This window comes from Erigeron canadensis, chromosome 6 (assembly GCF_010389155.1).
Source record: "Erigeron canadensis isolate Cc75 chromosome 6, C_canadensis_v1, whole genome shotgun sequence".
NCBI classification, from domain to species: domain Eukaryota; kingdom Viridiplantae; phylum Streptophyta; class Magnoliopsida; order Asterales; family Asteraceae; genus Erigeron; species Erigeron canadensis.
The window spans coordinates 21,717,822-21,734,290 of NC_057766.1; the positions used below are offsets into that span (position 1 = coordinate 21,717,822).

Consider the following 16,469-nt stretch of genomic DNA (forward strand, 5'->3'; position numbering starts at 1 on the left):
ATTATTTACTAAATATTTTCTCAAGATATTTATCTAATAATGTTTAAACTCAAGCTTATGGTAAAAGTTCAAAATGTCTTATGACTATGCACTGGCGTCATGATTCTCATTTTATGTCGTCAAACACTTTTTATAATACTAACAAAGATTATAAATTAAGCTATAGAATTAAATTACATTAGTTTAAAGTTGTCAATTACCTTTAAAACTATTAGTCAAATTGGTCAGAGTTATCCCAAGTTTTAACCAAGGTTTAGAGTTTAATCCTTAGGGATGACAAAGTCTTGAGGTTTTTTCCTCCAAATAATTGTAATAGCTCATGGTCAACATCTCGCTGCCTAGGATACGTGCAAGGCTTCACCATTATACGGTGAGGTTTTCCTGATGTCCCATACCGACTGAATGTTCGAAAAAAAATATATACATAAATAGTATTAGAGTTCTATAAAAATGATGGAGTTGTCATCTCATGGCCACCCTTGACCAATCCAGAGCTGGCCTTGCATATGGGCAAGCTGGGCGCAGGCCCAAGGCAGAAAAAGGATGGGAGGCGCCCAAGGCAGAAAAAGGTAGTACGTTTTACCGATAGATAGTAGTCTTATTTTTTTGCTTTTAATCCTTAGCCCATCAAATAAAAAAGAGAATTGATATTCGTACAAATGTTTTTAACTATTTTACTGCATTTGTGCAGTGAATACTTTTACAGTATGTTATGACACTTTTATATTGTGCTAAAAGTATTAAACATCATGGTACGATTATCAGGTCCTAATAAAAAATAAGTATAAAAAATTTCATAGTCATATTGCAATATTGCATTGACTTTTGAGTTTCATACGGAATACTTGCCATTTGAATAAAATAAAATGAAAACGTCAAGATTATATATTTTTATTATACAGTCTAATTCAAGTAGGTAACATCTTTCCAAATTTTCATTATATTTTTTTATATTTTTTTTATGTTAAAATTTATTTAGTTTAATATGTATTAGAAGTTTAATAGAATAAAATATATTTTTTGTAGTATTCTTTACTTAATTTAATTTGTATCAGAAGTTCTGTTTAAAAAGTTATACAATTATATATGTCTCCTCGAAAACACACTTGACAAGAGTTTTTAAATAGGTATTTTGTTTAACAAAGAAGATGAATATGATTCTAAATGTTTTACATGCATAGCTAACCATAGCCGCATATGAAAAATGAAGTTTTCCAAAACTGAAGTCGTTTCAAAACTTATTTACGAAGTACCATGAGTCGAGAGTAGTAAAATGGAGTTAAAAATTCTAAGTAGTGAAATTAAATTTAGCTAATATAGATTATGACAAAATAATTGAAGTTTTTGCAACATAAAATGTACCTAAAAATCATTTTAGGTGATCCGTATGTTGTAATTTCAATTTAAAGTCTATCTTATCGGAGTGTAAATTTGTAACTTTTTTATAGTAAATTCGGCATGGGGATGATTCTTGTAGACTAGGTTCCAAACCCTTGTATTGTGTTGTATTATTTAAGGTGTTTTACATGGGCATAACTACAACCACTGAGCCCTGAGCATCCAAAATTTTAGGACCGGCCTTGACCACCACAAAGCTCCGACAGTATAACTATGTTACATAAAAGATCGTTTTATGTATTGTTAGATGAAATGTTTTATTTAATGTATTGTTTTATGTGAGGCCTTTATAAAAATGATTAACTTTGAATTTCATAAAACTAAAATGTGTAATCAACTTTTTTATACATACTTTCTACTCTTTTTTATTTTTCATCCTCTTTTTTAATTGTCATATGTTTAATATCTATTTAGACATATTTAAGTCTATTAAATTTGGTGATTTGTACATTTTTGTTTGATAGAGTTTGATTTTATGCTATTAATCATATATTTAAACAAATTAGTGTGTGTTAGTTGAACTAACACGAATCTTAAATGTTGCATGTGAGTTAATCAACATTTGGTTCTAAAGTGAATCATACTATCATGTGGTGGTTTGTTCAATCAATAATTTATTAATTTATAATATTTTTTTAATAATTATAATGTCCAAAATACATTTTGCTATCCTGATTAATTAGATTTTTTAACTACCTTAAATTATAAAAGGCCTAAGAGAATTTCCCGAACTTGAGTAACAAAGTTTTCATAATAATTTGTTTCAAATAACGAGCATTTTAAATTTCAAATAACTATGTATCATATCTATTTGATTTAATATTCAAAATAAAATATATTTAAAATCTCATTATTTCTAAAAGGTATATATTATAATGGTTTTATTGAAAATCTCATTATTTCTAAAAGGTATATATTATTTAAGATAACTTGTGTACAAACATGATAACTAAAATTCACCCAAAATGAGAAAAATTCCAAATGGAAATAATTGTACGTAGAAAAACTTAACTAGTTTTTTAATCATTATTTTTGAAAGCCCAAAAAAATCTTTTAGTAACCTCAATCAAAGTGGTTATTAGGTATTTTACTTTTCTATACTAAAAACGTAAATTAATTATGCTAAATGAGAATTACTCACTCTTATGTATATTTGAAATGATTTCCATACAATGCAGTGACAATGGTGATGATATTGACGGCACTGTGGTGTTGGTGGTGGCGATTAGTGATGGTTGTGATAGCGTCGAATAGTCTAGATTATTAATATAAAATTAATTGTCATAAAAAAAAAGTTGTGTAATTATGTTAGGAAAAAAAAAAAGATTTTGATAGTATAATCATAATTTTTACATTTTTAAATTGAATGGTTAGGGGTGGGGAAGGTTTTAATATGTTTTTATATACTCCCGCCTCATTAAAAGTATTGAAAATTCAAAGATTTTTTTTTTAAAATTTTGTCCTTAAATGTATGTTGTTAATATATAATACCTGATGATTAGCTTTATCTAATAGAATTATATTTAAAACTCAATCAATTAATAAAATTTTTATCAAGAGACGATAAAATTGTAGCCATTATTTTTATATGTATTTTTTGGTGTTTGACCACTGACACGTAAAATATAATTTTATCCACACACCCATTATTATTGTTTCATGGTGTGATACATGTGACACCACATATCACAAGTAAATTAAAAAAAGAAAATCAATATTATACAAGTCAAGTCTCATAAATTAATTCAAACACTTATTTGGTGGCAAATAATGCTACAACAAAACAATATATGCACATGCATGTATTTGCAAATATACACATACATATAAAAAAAATTAATGGGGGAATATTAACCTCGATATTACAATTAGATACTTATCGACTTATCCCATTCGAGCCATATGTATAAGATCTTCATCTTAATACCAACATAATTTGGGCAGCCCAATCGAACTCGTGTATTTAGAACTTCACATGTCGGCTTAGACTTCATCGTTAACAAGAGAGGATCAAACTTGTGTCATCAAGTGTTAAGCGGGTTTCACATTTAACCTTAGGTGTCAGACACATGTATTTATAATTTTATATATAACAATTAAGGTTTGTTTATCTATAGTAAACTTTTGAATTTTTATAATTTTGTTATTAAACCTTTAATTATCTTAACTTGTATTCAAGTTGGGTAATTTGAGGGAAATAATCTCTTCTTTCTATATATATTACATGCTATAGTAAACTTTTTAACTTTTATGATTTTTTCATTATCTTTCAAATCGTTTTACATATTACCCTTTGAAATAAATATCGTTTGCTATGCTCAAGGTTGGCTACTTGTCTTTTTCTGAATAAAAAAACTTCTTTTCATAATCTTGAATTTAAGGTTGCCAGAGACCTGCATCTTACCATGTCTTTTAGATTTTTTATTCTCCGTGTTGTCCCTTTTATTACGTTATGGTACGTTTTTGTAATGTACATTTATCGTTTTGTACGAATCACTGATTTTGTATATTATACAAGCTTTACGTATCATTATGTTTTTTGGGAAAATATTCGGTAAAAAAAATAGTTAGGACATAAATATGGGCCATTATGTATGAGAATGGACAATACGAGACAATTGTACATTGTAGATTTACATCAAAGTGTTTGCGCATGAATAGATTTTTGATGTAAATGACAACTGGTAGTTGTGGTGGTCTATGAATCCTTTTAGACATGATAGTACTTTGGCTTATATGTAGGTATTTATAGATTATAGATGGAGAATGAGAATAAGAGTAAGTTATATACCTAGATACATAACTCTCACGTCTTAATACTTTAGTACTCTCAAATCTTAATATTTTAATTCATAAAAATATAATATTAAAATTCATAAAAATATAAGATCCAATCATTTATAAAAATATAAGATCCAATCATTTATGTAATTTTCTATTTGATTTGAACTCTTTCACTGGCTTCTCGCTAGTTTTTAACATATAACATTCAATGTTAAAAAAAAAACTTAACATCCATATTCTCCTTTCCAAAAAGCCTGATATGACTATGTGAAAGGTCAGTTACTCTTTATATGACTACAAACATTTATTTTATCTCTATATATTACTAAGAGATGATATGTTAGGATTTATGTGTCATTATTCATTTTTTGCCAACTAAAATTAATCATATGCCAACTTTTTTTTTTTAGAACATTAGGTTGTATATTAATGGTGAAAAAACTAGCAAGGGGCTAGTTAAGCAAGTACATCAAGATAGAGTTATAGGAGAATATTAAAGACATAAGCACAGATGAAAAACATACCACTGGTACAAAAAAAGCTAATAAAGACCGGTGTACAACCGGTCTCTATGACTAGTGGTTTTTTAAATAGAGACCGGTTGTCAACCGGTCTCTATACTTGTTATAAAGACCTGTTATATATATAAACACCGGTCTCTATTCTCTTTTTTTTATTAAAAAAAAATAATTAATATTAATCGTTTTTATCACAGATCTAAACTAATTCAAATTTCAAACCAATTTCATCTAAACTAATTCACAGATCTAAAAAATTTCAAATTTAAAACTAGTTTTCGTTCCATCCAAACAATACAACTTAAAATGTAAAAACATTCATCAATTCATACTATGTACACAATAAGAAATCAAAATAATAAGCTAACTAATATATGTGCAAAAATCATGTAAACTATGCTCCTATAAAACCTTGGAATCCATCATAAGCCGAAAATCCAACAATGGCATATGGGAAAATGAGTCTGAATCTTCTTGCTCCATATATTCTCAAACAAATAGACTAAAAAAATCAAAGAAAACATTCACAACTTTAAAGTTCCTACGAAATAAAATTAAAAATAAGATTAGATGATATACGAGTATTTATATAAAGTAAATAAGATAAGATATGTATATATGTGGTATGGTATATAATAACTTCATAAGTATAGGTCTAACCCTTTTTTTCTTCCTAATCTTGCTGGTAATGGTAATCCATCAAAGACAAGGTAAATTTAAAAATCTCTATCTCCAACCATACAAGGTAAATTTAAATCTTGATCACCAAATCTAAAGTATCACAACCTGTGAATAACGAATAATTATAATCTTAAAGGTAGCCATGTATAATAATTTAATAAATAGTAAAAGAGTTGATGAACAAAATAAAGACCATCCGATCTATAAATATAAATTTGGCTTGATGAAGTGAAGTGGGGTTGGTTGGTTGTTTTTGACACTGATTAGAGCACTAGTGAGATAGTGAAAATGAGTGTAAGTTTTAAAGTAAAAGTTACACGATTGGAATAATATAGAGACCACCTAATTAGAAAGGCAGAGGTCTTTAAACTTTTTAAGTTTAGAGACCTGTTTTATTATAATTAACCGGTCTTTATCTTTAATTTTTAAGTGGGAGCTATTAATTTCACCGGTCTCTATACTTGTATGTGTATAGAGACCAGTTGTATAAGTTTAGAGACCACACTTTTATAAAATAACCGGTCTTTATTTTAAAAACCGGTCTCTATTACATTATTTTTGTAGTAGTGTATATAGAAGAATTAGAGACTAAAACTACTCCATTGGGGCCAATTGAAAGCTGACTTGTTCGATCTATTTGTAGACCATAAGAAGCTTGTACTCTTGACTTTTTTGATTGCAAAGCGAATGGAAGGAGTCTTATTTGAGAAAATGCAATCATTTCTTATTTTCCAAATTATCCAACAATAGGCCAAAATGACAAGGCTTATGTGTTCCTTTTTTAGTGGGTTTGCCGGGATCGTATTATGAAACTCAAAAAGTTCTCTGGTGGAGGAGGGCTTGACAATTGGTAGGTTACACCATGTGCAAAGAAGGCTCCATTCAGAATCGGCAAAGGAGCAATTCAAGAAGAGATGATCCGTTGTTTCATTATGGGTGTTACATAGAGAGCAGAGGGGTGAGGTGATTGGTATTTGACGTGCCATCAGCTGGTCAAGGGTGGCTAAACGATTCAAAGAAAGTCTCCGGCACATTACGTTGACTTTAAGGGGGCAAGTGAATTCCATGAAAAGATCCAACAATTTGGGCCATGGAAGGCAAATTGTAAGAGATGTCTCATTGATTTTATAGTAAATAGAAGGATCTTTGTTCCAGCGCTAAGAATCATTTTTTGTTTGTTAAAGAGACATGTGATATCCGAGACAACAATTCTAGGAGCTGATATAGTTCGAGTGAGGATGATGGAGGGTGGACCAGTATCATTCCCATTGAGAAAAGCGTCTGTTGCCGGTGCATCTATCCATGATGAGACGGTCTTTTTGCTTTTCCAACTTGAAGAGGTCGGGGTAGGTGCGGTATAAAGGAGCATTGCCAATCCAATTGTCCATTCAAAACCTAAGATTTGAACCATTTCCGACGGTACCTGTAAAAAAATTCTCCAAAGCGATATCAAAGGGTGCGAGGTGGGAGTTTAGATTGGCGATAGCCTTCCAAACTCCCGCCAAATTATACTTGAACGGTATTGGTGAACAGTTACGCGATGAATGGTGAATGACATTAATTACACGAGCCCACAAGCTATTGGGTTCTTTCTTGAGTCGCCACCACCATTTGGAAAGAAGAGAAATATTTTTCTGTTGTAAACAACCCAACCCAAACCCGCCCGAGTCAATAGGAGCAATAATCGAATTCCAGGAAACCCATGGAATTTTCCTATTTGAAACCGACCCCCCTACCCCCAACAAAGAAAGATCTTCTTATTGAATCTAATTTAGAGATAACACATACTGGGCCTTGAACGAAGAGAAAATAGTAGGACGGGAGACTATCAAGCACAAAACGGATGAGGGTTATTTGACCTCCAAGTTAGAGCGTAGATGCTTTCCATAAAGATAACCGACTTTCAAAGGTGGAGATAACAGGAGACCAATTTTTCAGAAGATTCATATTGTACCCAACGGGCAAACCGAGATAAGAAATAAGGTATTGGCCTATTTTGCATATGAGAATTTTGCTGGACAAGTTGATGTTGGTAGGGGAGAGATTAATACCGAAAAAAGAATTAATAAAAATTAATAAATGTCAACTAATCCTAACTTAATCATATTCTAATTAAAAATTAATAAATGTCAATTAATATATTTTTGAATTTTAAAGTTTGTAATTTGGAATTTTATACGTTAAGTTTATCAAGTTTTCAAGTATCATCAAAATTTAGAATTTTATATTCTAACAAAAAAATATTTATTATTATTATTATATAACATTTATTTAGTAAATACTATTTTGTTGTCAACATTAAAGTTTCCTATATTATTATTCTCTATTTTTTATCCTAAGATCTTACCATTTGTTTTATATTTTTCTTCTATTTTTTCAATATTAGTTGGTTAATCAAGTTTTCAATTTTATTAAATATTATTTTTTTATTTTGTTTTATATGATAAGAAGACGATATTATTATAAGGTTTATAGAAGATATGCGTATTCATGATTTTTTTTAAACTAAAATTTATATAAATTAGGATAGATTTAAAGGAGATATATATGTATGTACATTATATATATGCGTACATATGCACTATATATGTAGATTATTATTTGTGCACACATCATTGTTCATTATTCAGTTGTCTTACATTATATATTGCTCTCATTTATTAATCTAAAATGAAAAATTATTATGTTATTAAGATTGACATTTATATTATTAACGTAAGTTAATTTATACTCTTTACGTATATATGTTAAGACGTGTACAAAAAAACCGTAACCGAAACCGAACCCGAAAGACAACCCGTAACCGACCCAGTCAACACCCGGTTTTGACCCTAACCGGTTCGGGTTCTCAAAAACCCAAACCGAACCCGAAAGACAACCCGTAACCGACCCGGTCAACACTCGGTTTTGACCCTAACCGGTTCGGGTTCTCCAAAACCCAGTGGTTAAGACCCGGTTAGGCATATAGCCGTTAGAAGTTGGTTAGGACCCGGTTACCCGACCCGGTTATTCTAATCGGTTAGTAACCGGTTATGTTGAAATGGAACAGGAAAGAGACAGAAAGATACAACAGCAGGAGGAGCGTTTTTCAGGCCCAAATATGGCCGTTTATAGCCCTTTTTTTGTTTTTTGTTTTTACTAAAATGCCATTGTAACATCTCTACATATACATGCATTCATATTAGTTAGTTAACAAACAATCAAAAAGCTTCCAAAGACTCTAAAATCATGTCAAAACACTAAAATCACTCACTCAAAAATCACTTTAACATGGCAACACCAAGTTTTTCGACTGACCAACCACGTAAAAACGTTGTTCGAGTGTTATTTGCGGATTGAGCACAAGATGTTTGGGTTCATATTTGGTGGAGTATGAAGGTACATGATGCGTTTAGTTTTTTGGAAAAATAACTTTTAATTAAGAAAACAATGTTTTAAATCATTAAATATGTTGTACAAGAAAATACATAAAAAAACGCAAACTGTAACCGGTTAGAGACTATAGTTCATTTGCGGCAAATTGTGACCGGTTACTAACCGGTTTGGTACCCGACCCGATTACTAACCGACCCTAACTAGTTACAAGTGGGTTGGGTTTCATGCCTATTCAAACTGGGTTGAACGCAACCCGGTTAGAGGTCAAACCTGGTTAGAGAATAGTCAACTCTAACTAAATCGGGTTCCAACCCTAACCGGTTTGGTCAATAACCGATTAATGTACACGACTGTATATGTTAATCATTGTTTTTCAAATAATATTACTTATACTATATTTATAATCTACTTAATGTATATATTATCATGCATCGCATGTGACATCATCTAAATATAACATTTTTCTTAACATAGACCTCTAACAGCTCGTCAATTCGTTACGTGATTAACATGGGAAAAGGTAAATCACATGACGTTATGGTAAAAGAGACATGGAGACGGAATTTGCTAGTTCTATATATTAACTTGTTAACACAATCAAGTAATTCGAAGTCTAAGGAGTAAAACTTTATCAGATTCGAGTTAAAACTATGATTTAAGAACACACATACAAGGTGGCAAAATCACTGTGTCAGACAGGTTTAATTCCTACATATAGATTAAATACCGTGCGTGATTCTTCGTGCACCTCACAATGGCCCCATTTTTTAATTCTTTTTTTTTTTTTCGTTTCCTTTTCTCCTTTTGTCGGCTAGCAAAAAATAATATACAATTCCTCACAGTAACTTTTTAAACTGTCCTTAAAAAAAAAACTGTCCTTCAAAAAAAAAAAAGTTTCTATTGGTGCACCTCACAATACCCCATTTACTTTTCGTTATCTTTTCTTAATCCTTTTCATTTTAATCATTTTTCTTATAAATAACTTAATCCATGTTGTAACGCACGGATTACGGACCGCAGCGAAGCGCGGGTGAGAAACTAGTTACAGTAGAAATGCCGTGAGTCTGTGAAACACATTATTGTATTACACTTTACAATTTATACATATTTCGTGAGTTAAATATAATTACAAAAACTAAATAATAACAAGATGAATCTCTCTTATTTTCTAATCAATAGTGATTTTGAAAATTTTATTAGATTTAATTAAGGTTAGTTTTGACCTGTTAATGTGTGTCCATTTTGTCTTACACTCTTTTGTGATAAAACATAACCCAATTCGCATGTTCTCTAGCAATAAAAACTCAAGTTTGTGTTCATAAATCATAATAACCCAAGTACGAACATTTCGAGCTCCATATATATGTAGATGATCTCAGGTCAAGCTCGAACCATATATATCAAGCTTAGTTTAGATATAACTCAAGTTTGCAGTCCTTTCTATGAATGTGCTATACCTATCTACCTTCAAAATTACGTTTTTCCAGTTTCCCAGGAACAAAAATATTTGAGAGCTGCTATTTGTAAACCTGATATGGGTAAACCATTTCTTCTAGAGAACTAGCTGCTAAAAGCCGAAAAAACCCAAAATGGCGTTTCGGTCCAAATCGAACTGACCTAGCGGGATTCCAATTCGAATTAAATATAATAACACAATTGGCGAGGACAAGATTCAGTCGAAGCCCACCAGCACGGGTCAATAGAAGGAAAACCTGAAATGGAATAATATTCAATGTTGGATCTGAAATTACTAATAAAAGAAACAGAAAACAAGAGGGCCGTTTTGGTCTATTTCCTAATGAACGGGCATATTCTGTTCAGGTTATCTATTATCTAAGAGATAAATAGTTAGTATAAGATGTTTGAGAAGAAAATTAATATTACATTTTATTAATAACCAAATAGTACTAAACATAACTAAATAAGCATAGACACCCATTCCCAAACTATATCCAATTCCTAATCCATATCAAAACAATATTCTAGATTTACATCAACTAAGGTATATAATGATAATTATAAATTATAAACCAATACACACCAAGTCTCTTAAAAATAGGTTATAATAACTCTAACAATACGGAAACCAGATTCCAATAGTTCGGAAAGAAGAAAACAGGTCAAATGGGTGTGAGGATTGATCAATGTATAAAACCTCCTAGATCACTTTATTAGAGAAATGTACTTATTGTTGAAATAATACAACTACCCTTTTCATTTTCACACATTATATATTTACAAAAAAGCTTACAAATTGGGACAAATAGTTTTAAAAGGTCAACCAAATCCGACCTGGACCGAACTTTCAAGGTCTTACCAAAAAAAAGCATGCTTTTACCCAACCCGTCTATTTTGCTACTTCTAAAATGCCTGCATGATTTCAATTGTAATATCCACCTGTTTGCTTGGAATTGAATTGAAGCCATTAACAAGATATTGGCACCAGACAGTCGGGGTTGAGCCATCAAGCCTTGAAAAAGTGTATCCTTTACGGATAAGAAACTTTTCTAGTATATCCAGCATCCTGCGGGAGTGGCATCGTCAGAATGAAAGAGAAGTATATACTTATTACACCTATGTCTCATATTAGGCTTAAACCCAAAACCATTTATTTGTTGGTACACCTAATACCGCTATAGGCCAAAAGCGTGCTAATGATTCTTTTAGGTTCCATATTAAATATAGTTATGGCACACTTTCAATAATATTTCTTGTAATTCTTCAAGAAACTAGAATTACCTTCAGAACCCCCATCCAAACACCCTTTAAATTTGTTACAATAACGACAATACCTGACAGTGTAACTGAAGTCAAGAATCTTATTCCCCTTGTAAAATCCAAGATGACACCAAATTTTCTAAAGCTCTCATCTTCCCACAATGCTGAACATCGCTTTCACCCATAAAGTTATCGTTTAACCTCCCACCAGATTGATATGACTATCAAACACAGCTGTGGCAAAAACCTTGTCTTTCTTCTGTTTATGTAAGTCATTTCTGGGGTTAGGCTTCATGTGCTCCAAATGATTGACAATCTGTACAACACAAATCAAACTCTTATTATGGTGGGTAGCTTACATACATGGGTTGAACCTCTAAAACATTGTTTCGGAGTGTATGTCTCTTATTTTTTATTGCATTCTTTTTAAGTATGCAATAAATATCTTAAATTTACCAATGGTCCTCTGCTACTCTGTGGCAAGCCCTGTAGCATATTCTTTTAAGCAAGCAAATTCAAATATTTAAAAGATAATGACCTGCAGAAGCTTAGCGAGGCAAGGAAGAACAGGACAAAGGTGGCATGAGCACAACCATCTGGATAATCCTTGTGAAGATAGGGCCAAGTAACACCACGGAACATTCTTATTAGTAAGACAATGAATATCGGATAGTTGTAGCATCTTGTAAACTCGCTGTGAACCTCACTCCTTGCAAAAAAATACAACAATATCTTCCTTACCCAGAATTGTCTCTCCTCTTTTGTTCATCTCAATACAGCATTATCTTTCTTACCCAGATCGTGAATTGGATGGGGTTTGATTGACCAACTGGAACTCTGAATCTTTTCTTCTCTCTTTTGGGATTCATAAAGCGTGCATGGGATTAATCATGTAATAAGCAGTTACTCGCTTAGTCGCTTGTAATCTTAAATACGTGATAAATAAAACACAATTACTTTACCATACCCACAAATCAAAGAATTTTACAGCTTTAGATATAGTGAAAAATTTACAACATGCAAGAAACACTTGTTTCGAAAAATAATGAATACATGGCTCAGGGATTGGTTTCCTTTGATCTCTCCAATATGAAGATGTTGCCTTTATTATCCCTCCCTATTCTTAGGGTATCGTCCACAAATCTATTTCCATGAAATCAAGGGTAACTCCGACTTGTATAAACATCATTTCCAAATAAGAAATAGATTACTTCAATGAATTATGTAAGTCATGCAGCATGTTGTGGCAAGTTATTTCAGATTAATTGTTGAAGGTTTTCATGAAAGTTATAATAAAGGATACGTTATCTCTAACCAACCATCTGGGTTGAAGATCCCAAGAAGGACGTCATAGTTTTTACGAAACATGTTCATCAACTGTAGATACAGAAAGTGCACTTCGGATAAACGTTCACCATCCAAATACTTTTCATAGCTCGAATCATGAGCTAAGGTAAAAACTGATAAGAGAACATGGGGATACCTGATCAGGGACAATAGTTGAGTTGCTGTAATGGATGTCCACTCTCTGCGGAAACACATTAGTGTGAGAAATTTTTAATCCAATATATATATATACACACACACACACACATATATACACAAAATGTTAAAAATAAATGTTTGTTCCATGTCAATTTGACCATCGTGCCAACAACAAAAGGTTTTCCATTACCTCGTAATCATTATGTTGCAGTACAATAAAACAAATAACCAACATTCGTTTTTGTACCATATCATGGAGAGGATGTGATCTATATTTTGTGTAAAAGATGTCAATCAAATTTATTGCAAATGATTAATGATAATCTTACCATTTATTTAACAGAACAGATTGAATTCTCATAATGTGTTTTTAGTTATTTTGTTCAATATTATCATCACAAAAACAAGGGAAAGAGGGGTATCAAGGCGGCTTAACTGTTTTCGAAGTAACGTTGAAGGAGGCCTCAACTATTAGCTCCCCACTGAACAAGTTAAGCCCTCTAACATTAAACTTGATCACATTGACTGCTTTCCCCTCCATTTTTACCATCATCAGAATATGTCAGTCAATATCTTTTGTCGTAAAATAAATGAAAGTATACAAAAAACAAGAACCATTCTATAACTTTCTGTAACAACAACTAAATGTATCCATAAGTTGAATGATAGTGATTCTCATAAAATCTTGACTGAAAAAAAAAAAGAGAACTCTTTTCATCACCGATAGATAAAAAGCGGGAAGTGAACGATAAAACCAATCCATCAATAGATGGAGTGATACCGTTACCAATGCAGCTTGGGCCCACATGTGAAGTTGAGTGACGTTGGTTCGATCCTTAGGGATGCCCAAATCATGTGGGTATTAAGTGAAGATATTTTACCGGCATCATAACCGATGGGGATCCAATGTGGTTCCGGCGACAAGGTGCCCTCCATTACGCCCTTTTTTTTTTAATATAAACATAATGAATGAAAGGAAGGAAGTAGACAACATGTTAGTGAGTTACCTTAGCGACATCGATAACTTGAAGGAAGTCTCCCAAAGTGATAAAATCCCTCAATCCTAACTTTGTCCTTTTGGATCCCAATATTGTTATTGTACTATATATCAACTTCCAACATCCACCCAACTGAACATTTTCATTCATATAATAAATACTATTACTATTCTCATAAACATAATATATAAGTATTTTGATTATGGTCAAAGGGGGCTGACCTTATTAAGATGAAGAGTTGGGTGTGGATTTGGATTTAAAGACTCCAAAAGTTTGACTATATCTTCAATTTCAGACTTTTTCTCACTCGGGATTCCGAAAATGCCTCTATTGATCCCTATCACATTATTTTATTTATAATAATAATAAAAAAAAACTCCCCCCATATAATGTAATAAGTAAGTAAATTGATGAATTGGACCTTGGAGAGTGTTGTAAATGTCCGACTTTAGTCGAGTAATTGTTAAAGAATATTCTTTCCCAATTAAAGCTGATGCTTGTTTTGAGTTGCTGCTTGTTTCTTCTTCTCCGGCAGCAGTAGCTTGAATGGTGAAGGAATTGGATGATCTTCTTTTGTTGGAAGAAGAGAGTGGTCTCGTCGTTAGTATCGTTGTTGATATTGAAGAAGAAGAATAAGAAGTAGGCACGTGTGAAGCGGATGGGATTTGATGGGGATAGATGAGCTTCAACGCCATTTATTTCTTCGGTTTTTCTAACACTTCCAATTCTTTTATCTTCTCCTTTTTTTTCTTTTTCTTATTATATGTTTGTTTTTAGCTTATCATGTTTGGCTACAATTTAACCATATGCTAAATAAAATTCGTATAATAAAAATAACGGAATAAATATAATTTTTAATGATATAAAACTCTTTTAATTTTGTTACATTCAGACTTTTTTTTATCTGTATTTGTATATATATATTAAAAAAAACAACTGAAACGAGTTAGTAATTAATAGTTAGTAATTAGCATTCGTGACACCACAGTGATATATAATTGGATAGTGAAATAATAATTTATTAACCAATTGCATCTTTTTTAATTCCTTCAAATTAAATCTTCCTTATGATATATCCACCAATAAATTAAAACATGATTGACACGTGCTTCAAACAATACGTGGCGTAATCCTTGAGCGATACATGTCCTTTTAATTTATTTATATTGTTAATTAACCTTTTTAGTTGTATATAAATTCAACATCCTTGTTAGACTTATAATTAAACTCTAACTCTTGCTTTATTAATACAAAAGAAATTATAACCTTATTTGATTGGTCGTTTTCATTAATAAATTGTCTCATTTTCTTTCTCAATTCTTCAAATCCTATTACTTGTATTAATTATAATAAGTTTTTAACATAAAAACTTAAAAATTTTGAGTTTATAATCCGAAATTAGAAGGCTATTTGTCATCATCCACTATGCTTATAAGTTCCAATTTCGATGTGGTTCTAAAAATTTAAGGTAAATCCAAAATTCTAACTAAACATATATTATATTCATTATTACTGTTTATTATAATTTAGCTTCGGTCATCGATTTACTTTAACCACAATTTATTTTATACACACGAATCATGTATCAGGCATATTTAAATATCTTTATAATACAATCTACATAATTAGGACTAGTTTGCAAATAAATTCCTTTTAAGAAATAATAGGGGCTATGTTTAATTCGTATGGACATGTTTAAAGGTATTATATATTTCATCTAATCATCTCCTAAAAATATGGATAAATATTGCAGTATAACAATATTATACTACATGTCTAGACAAATTATCTGTAACCCCAGCCATTTACTTTTTTTTTTTATTCAATTATTCATTTAAACAATTTAGAAAATAATTCTCTTTCCACTATATTTTTTCAATTAAAACCCTACCAACAAAGTTACTTGACTATTCATTCGTCGTTATTATACCGTAATTTCCATTTCCATTTCAATGTTTTATAGTTAGTCCCAAAATGCGACTTAGGAATTTTATAACTTAAGTTAAACTCTAAGTTTTTTTTTAACAACAGTGGTGATTGGACTCAGCGACATGTCTCTTCATCGTCCGATCGACCACATCACCAGCACAGTCAATCCGAGGGCATGACAGACAGAGCCGACCCTGCTACCGGGCGAAGAGGGCGACAACCCGGAGCAACAAAAAAAAACGAAAGAATTATGGGCATCAAAAATTATATCGAAGTTATATTATGCTAGGTTAATTAAGCATCAAAACTTTTCATATAAGATCCATTTAGACATGATAAAAAGATGCTGCTAAAAAAAGGTCTTGGAGCTTTAATAGCGGAAATTGTTACAGGTCAGGGTGTTAGTTCGAGGAAGACAAAGGCAAATATGATGTCTTCTTTCTTTAAATTTTCACTTACAATCCTATATTATTTAGTTTGTTAAACTTAACCCTTCATATTTAAAAGCTTTTCCATTTTAACCTTATATGTTTTAATATGTTTTTAGAATAACTTAAATATTTTGTCATCTATGTTTTTTAAA

At 31.3% G+C, this 16,469-nt stretch overlaps 1 protein-coding gene across 1 annotated transcript; it reads right to left on the reverse strand.

The window, feature by feature from the left end:
- Positions 1 to 12,413: 12,413 nt before the first annotated feature.
- On the reverse strand, positions 12,414 to 14,699 carry LOC122603765 (fibrillin-5, chloroplastic). Its single transcript, XM_043776563.1, has 7 exons — positions 14,379 to 14,699; positions 14,179 to 14,294; positions 13,967 to 14,089; positions 13,396 to 13,494; positions 12,958 to 13,002; positions 12,778 to 12,851; positions 12,414 to 12,617 (listed from the first exon to the last, which is right to left on the reverse strand). Exons 1-7 carry the CDS (start codon positions 14,650 to 14,652, stop codon positions 12,533 to 12,535), a joined length of 816 nt encoding a protein of 271 aa, XP_043632498.1. The 5' UTR covers positions 14,653 to 14,699; the 3' UTR covers positions 12,414 to 12,532.
- Between the last annotated feature and the right edge of the window lie 1,770 nt (positions 14,700 to 16,469).

Bases quoted from the DNA above. Each gene is read 5' to 3' on its own strand.
- LOC122603765 (XM_043776563.1), bottom strand. From the start codon at position 14,652: ATGGCGTTGAAGCTCATCTATCCCCATCAAATCCCATCCGCTTCACAC. The intron at 13,495-13,966 runs GTAACTCACTAA...GTAAAAATGGAG, and splicing joins AAGTTATCGATGTCGCTAAG to GGGAAAGCAGTCAATGTGAT. The intron at 12,852-12,957 runs GTATCCCCATGT...CTGTATCTACAG, and splicing joins CAACTATTGTCCCTGATCAG to TTGATGAACATGTTTCGTAA.